The sequence below is a fragment of the Elephantulus edwardii genome, unplaced genomic scaffold (genome assembly GCF_000299155.1).
Source record: "Elephantulus edwardii isolate Elephantulus edwardi_28Jun2011 unplaced genomic scaffold, EleEdw1.0 scaffold00260, whole genome shotgun sequence".
In the NCBI taxonomy this organism is placed as follows: Eukaryota; Metazoa; Chordata; class Mammalia; order Macroscelidea; family Macroscelididae; genus Elephantulus; species Elephantulus edwardii.
Window position 1 is genome coordinate 1859936 of NW_006400010.1, and position 6000 is coordinate 1865935.

The window sequence follows — 6000 nt, forward strand, 5'->3', positions numbered from 1 at the left end:
TCTTGAAAATATTTTACTATTTTTGGCACCCTCAATCATTTATAATTAGGAACTATGCTGAGTTCTAAGGAAAGCTGACTGTGAAAGTGGTCAAGTGCCTTAGTTTTCTTCTCTTGTACAATTAAGAGTTTGAACAATAAGCTCTCAGATCTTAACACCGGAAGTCTATAATTTTTAGACATTTCACTTTTTATAGATGGGAAGAGTTATTTGAACTTACTTTCATTTCCTGAGCCAAATAATTTTTTTTATCATGACGAGAGCTATTTCCTTGACATTTTCTTTATTATGATCATAGGTTATGAACCAGATAGCATAGTGACATAAGCTATTATGACAGCTTTATTAATGAGTTAAAATCTTTTCAGAGTTGTTAATGGTTATTTATCTGTTTTATCAACATACCCTACCTACTAAAATGTATTGTGGAGTAAATATTTTTTTTCTGTTAATGTCACTGTTTGCTTCATATGCTAGATGGATCTCTTCCTTAATGGTAGACTTGTGTTTTTACTCTCTCAACTGCAACTCCTTAGTGTGCTTACCATAACAAATAATTTTTATTGTTAATTTTAAAAATTTGTTGAAATAGAATTGATATTGTTTTAAGGCTCCTGTATTTTTTTAATTAATTGGAAAGTTGAAGAGAGTAAAAAAAGTAAAGGCACTGGAAATCACTTTTAAAGCAAATAATTCATCAGTTTCAGATTGGCTTCCATATGCACATCACTTCATTCAATTTTCATGGATACTAGTGAATAATGTCACTACCATTTGTATTTGGTAGCTAAGTAAATACATACATACTCAAGTATATGTTTTCATAAGAACATATTATCTATATAGTTAAAAGTCCAGAAGCGTTTTATCCACTGCCATTGGTTTGATTCCAACTCCTAGCAACCCTTTAGGACAGAGGAACAGCTCCATAGTGTGTCTTGGTTTTTTCTCATGGAGTGGTTGGTTGATTTTAATTCCTGATCTTTTGGTTAGTTTAGCACACTATGGCTCTGCTCTATATTGCCATTAAAATGTCCACTAATATATTTAATCAGTAACCATTAGTCGCTAGAGGAAGAATAAAGACCAGTATTTTAAATTCATTATCCATTACAATATTATAAAATTCCTTTATTAGCCTCAGTTTCATTTCCTGAAAATTGGTAAAATTTATCAGCCGTAGAATACTAGTACTTATGCATACACTTGAAAAAAACCTTGATTTACTGAAGTTATATGAATTATTTATATTAAATAGAAAATATCGAAGTATACAAATGATAACATTTTGCAGTACATTTTTTTAAGCAGTTGCCCAGGAGAGCAAGGTTGCATATGTAAATTTTTCAAAGTTAATACCAATTATCATTTTCCCCTAATGCTCTCAGAAATATGTTATTCTTTCATAACATAAATATCTATTACATTGTTTTGCATCTCTGTTTACTGTCATTAGTTTTACACAAAATGCAAATAATAGGTTCTGGTAGCCATTTTTATTAATTTAATTCCTAAGTCTAAGGGACGAACTTATGGTAGTGTTGACAGAGAGAAGAAATGACAGATAAAATTTATTTTCTTTATCGTTTCTTTTACATTAATTCAGTCGCCTGCAGATCGTTGCAAGAAAATTCATGCTGGTGATGAAGTGATTCAAGTTAATCATCAGACTGTGGTATGTATAATTACCTTAAGAGTCAGTGGGAGGAACTGATTTAAAGATTTGCTAAACCTTTTAAAAATATTCATGAAATGAAATGCTTGTTTGTGTGCAAAGCAGTTGCCTGTTAAAAATAAAATCATTGCATATTCTTTATTATTTGATGGAATGTAGGGCAAGGAAAAGAGCATAAGGAAATACTCATGGTAGTTGAGGGTAAATACACATTTCTATGTGAACAGATGCAGGGTAACATTATATACCCAATGAACTAGGATAGTAATTTTGGAATAGAAATTAAAGTGACAATGTGTATAAATTTGATCATTTATTGAGATAATTTTTCAAAGTTTAATTTTAAAACTTACTTGCTTATCTGATATATATGTTTTGTAGTAGTTTGCATTTCTTTATTATTTTGACATTAATTTGTTGATTAGAATATCTGGTAAATTTTACTTTTCATTTTAAGTGTAGGTTTCTTTAAAAAACTATAAAATTTAATAAATTAATTGGTTCTTTGTTTCTTCAAAGAGAATAAGAGATAAAGTTTTAAAACTATTGCACTTAACTAAGTCCACAGAATTTTCTCACTCTAAGAATTTCATTAATTTCTTTTCTACAGCTAAGAATGACAGTGTGGCATTCTATAGTTATGGTAGATTTTAAAAAACACTTTTTCTTAATCTTATATTTATAAAATGAACATTTTTTTCATTTGCATTTCAGACTGTTTTCTGTGTCTTAATTCACTTTGCTCCCCACTCTCTGCCAAGATAATGTGTATTGTCTTAAAAATTACTTTTAAAAAATAAGTTCGTTAATACAAAAATTGTAACTGAAAATTTTTGATAATTTACTTATAGCGCACTAAATCTTCAAAGTAAGGAATTATCTCCCATTACATCTTTTAACTAAATTTTCTTTTGCATGTCCTAATGGTAGAAGAAACTCAAAAAGTAAAACTATGTCTTGTAGATAAGAAGACTCTATGACTGTGATTATATGGTAAAAAGATCCATTTTCTTTTGGGTTTCAAATAAGCTGAAAGGGTGATATTTTGAAAAGGCTCCTAAGTACTGATAATTAATGATGTTTCTTCAATAAGATCATTGTGTAAATGTAGTAAAAATAATAAAAGTTTAAAGTTTGAATACGTAGATATACCATAGTAAGAAAATTTTGTTCGCCAGAAAGTTTTCATTGCTTGAAACTACAGAGACTTTGTCCTGACCTGGAGTTTCTTGTCCCTTAGGGTGAGGATTTGGGCTGTAGGATAAAGTAGCTGCTTCAGTAAACTGGCAGTTTCCCCTCTTCATGTAGCCTCCATTTCTAAAATGTGACCTCAACAAATGTGGCTCTGGGGGATAGTTCCAGCATGGGTATCCAGTTAAGATGATAGAAAATAGTCTTTAATGAAGAAAGCAAAACGAAGAAAATTTAAAGGGATTTCTGTGTGGACAGAGATTCTGATGTTTGTCAAATGGCTGTGAAAGATCATTAAGTTTCTAGATAAACTAGTAAAAGCCGATGGATTGGTGACATTTAGGTATTACTAGAGTGTGTGTATATATATAAATATGTGAATATATACATCATAGGAACATTTAAAACATTGAGAACTACACAGAGTAATGACTGGGGAGTCTTGGTTCCAGTTTTTGCACTGAAATTTACTATGGTTCTTAGTGCATCATGGTCACTATTTGAGCATCAGTGTAACCTTTTATAATAATAACTACAGCCAGCATTTATTTAGTTCCTATACTGTGCCAAGAAACATCATAATACATATTGATTTTATTTCCTTTAATAATAATCCTACAAAGTAGGTATGTGTAGAAATTGAGCGTCAAAGTGATTATTTCATTTATGCACAACTTGAGACTGTCTAAAGAAAAAACTCATGGTCTTCAGTTCGATTATACTCATTTCCAAAATTAAAATAATAACATTATCAAAGAGGAAAGAATTCCAATAAGCATGTAAATAAATTTCATGATTCAGTGATAGTAAAGGTAAGAGAAGAGTGAAAATGCATAAAAACAGAGTGGGAGGGAGCTCTGGGGGCCTAGTGGCAAGAAGCTGCACTGCAATCCCAAAGGCACACAGTTCAAATCCACCAGGTGCAGGGGTAATCTCCTGTGCCAGTTGGATCCTACTCGATGGTACACAACAAGAGAAAAAAAAAAAGAAGAAGAAGAGGGGAAAGCAGGAAAAAGTTATAGTAAAGGTAAGAAAAGAGGAAAAAAGATTATTTATGTAACTGGGTTGTAGTGGGATTGAACTTTACTGCCACTTCCACTCCTTTCTGCCAGATTGATTAGGTATATAAGCCACCTATCAGATGTGAGAGACACATGAGAAGCTCATTAAAAAGTCCTTTTCTTAACTGGAGCTTCCTTCCTTTTTCTGTTGGAACAGCTGAGCCAGTTGGAGTCCACTTTCTTGACAGGCAGCTACTAGAGCCTGAAAATTGATTTTTTTATTATAATAGAGACATTCCCTGACAGAAAAAAAATCTTGAATTTCATGAAAGTAGCTTTACTTAACAATGCTATCAGTTGCCAGATTTTCTCATTTTATTCAACTAAGAGGCATATTCATGAAATGTAACCTTCTCTGGCCCACCTTTTCTTATGACTTCCAGCATCCTGGTCTTTACACGCCTTTAACTTTTTATTAGACAATATACAAATGTAGTGAAATGTAAATTAGCAGGATTTATTTTCTATGAAACTTTGATTGATAGAGAAATTAGTCCAAGTAATAGAAATGATTTATAGTATGCAATCTTCTATCCTTTTGTTCATATTCATGGACATTAAAGATTGGTCATGGTATAATAGTAAGTTACATTAAAGTATGTCTAATATATTTGAAATAGACATTTAACACAAATTCTCTAATCCAGTTAATTAATTGACTATTATGATGAGATACTCCCAATACTATTAAGTATCAATTGAAATTCTGTAATGAGAATAGTAATGTTAAATCTTACTAATTTAGCTATTAGACCAACTTATATTTTTATGTAATTGTAAAATTTCCTACTGCTTAAGTATAACTTTTATAGGCAATTAGAGACAACATAATATCTGCTAACTTATCTTACTTAAAAATACATATAAAAATGATGTGAAATTGCCCTATAAGTGTTTAAGAAAGTTGAATGAATCATGGGTGAATACAAATACCATTTTTTAACATTGAAAGTATGGTATATCTCCAAAAAGTCCAATTCAATGTGTATGTTTCTAGTTTTCTTTTAAAATTTTTTTCTTTAAAATGAAACCAGAAGTTTTATGTCCTTTTTCATGTTGCTATATTTTTTTTTATTATAAGTGGCTTTTAATAATTTCAAAATAGCATACTTCTGTGGCTGAGAAACTGTGGCTACCAGGTAGAAAGAAGAAAAAAATCATGAACATCCAAGCAAAGCAGACTGAGTCATATTGCATGTCTTCCCCACCACTGAAGATCCTACTCCTCAAAGACTGCTGGCATCTCCCAAGATTTTTTCGAGTTCATCTGCCACTACATCCCTGTCTCTGGGAGATACTTCGGCATAGTTTGAACTAGCAACTCTTCTTTTATGATGCACTTTTAACCTTTTTTTTTTTAAGCTAATGAGACTATTTATAGTTATCACAATTATTTGGGCATGTTCCTAACGAATCTTTTAACTTTCTTGTCAATACTGTTTTTGGTGTGTCAGTATTGTAAAGATTCTATCCATACTAAAAACAGATACTTTCTTGTTAGGAATATCAGTTGAAAATAGTGGCATGTATGATAGTTGAATTCAGCATTCTGAAAAAATTTTATTTTATTTTGTGTAAATATTAAAAAGTATTTACTATTCTTTTGAAAGATCTTCCTCAACCTGGTCACTGCATTATGGCAAGATATTATTCAGTAGGTGTGTTTGTTAAGGGTACCTAAATGGGAAAGAACAGATATGCATAGTCAAGAAAATAGATTGCAATAAGTAGTCAGGATATTAGGGACTGGTTAATGAAAGATGGAAAATGAGTACCAAAAGCTAGTGGGTTTTATTCTTTTCAGAGTGTTAAATATCACTGAGTAAGATGAAAGAAAGGGTGGGGTAGGAAAGGAAAAAGATTGTAGAATTATTGAGCAGTTTGAAAACTTTCAGAAGTGACAACCTTATTCTCACCAAAGTTTCTCTTTTTTTGGCTCCATTGTCACCCTTGTTCTCTCATCCCCAAACCCCTTTAACAACCCTTTTTGTTAAAAGGAAAAGTCACTATGATTAGAACACAAATAGAGAGTGATGATTCATTAAAGTTCAATTCTGCCCTTCCTTTCCCCCT

The 6000-nt window shown here is 31.2% G+C and overlaps 1 protein-coding gene across 1 annotated transcript in view; it reads left to right on the forward strand.

Annotated features, from left to right (window-relative positions):
* CNKSR2 (connector enhancer of kinase suppressor of Ras 2) overlaps nucleotides 1-6000 on the forward strand; it is a 287354-nt gene that overhangs the window by 118067 nt on the left and 163287 nt on the right. The window contains exon 7 of the mRNA XM_006899544.1: nucleotides 1607-1675. Within this exon, the coding sequence (XP_006899606.1) occupies nucleotides 1607-1675 (69 nt within the window). The remainder of the gene's footprint in view (nucleotides 1-1606; nucleotides 1676-6000) is intronic.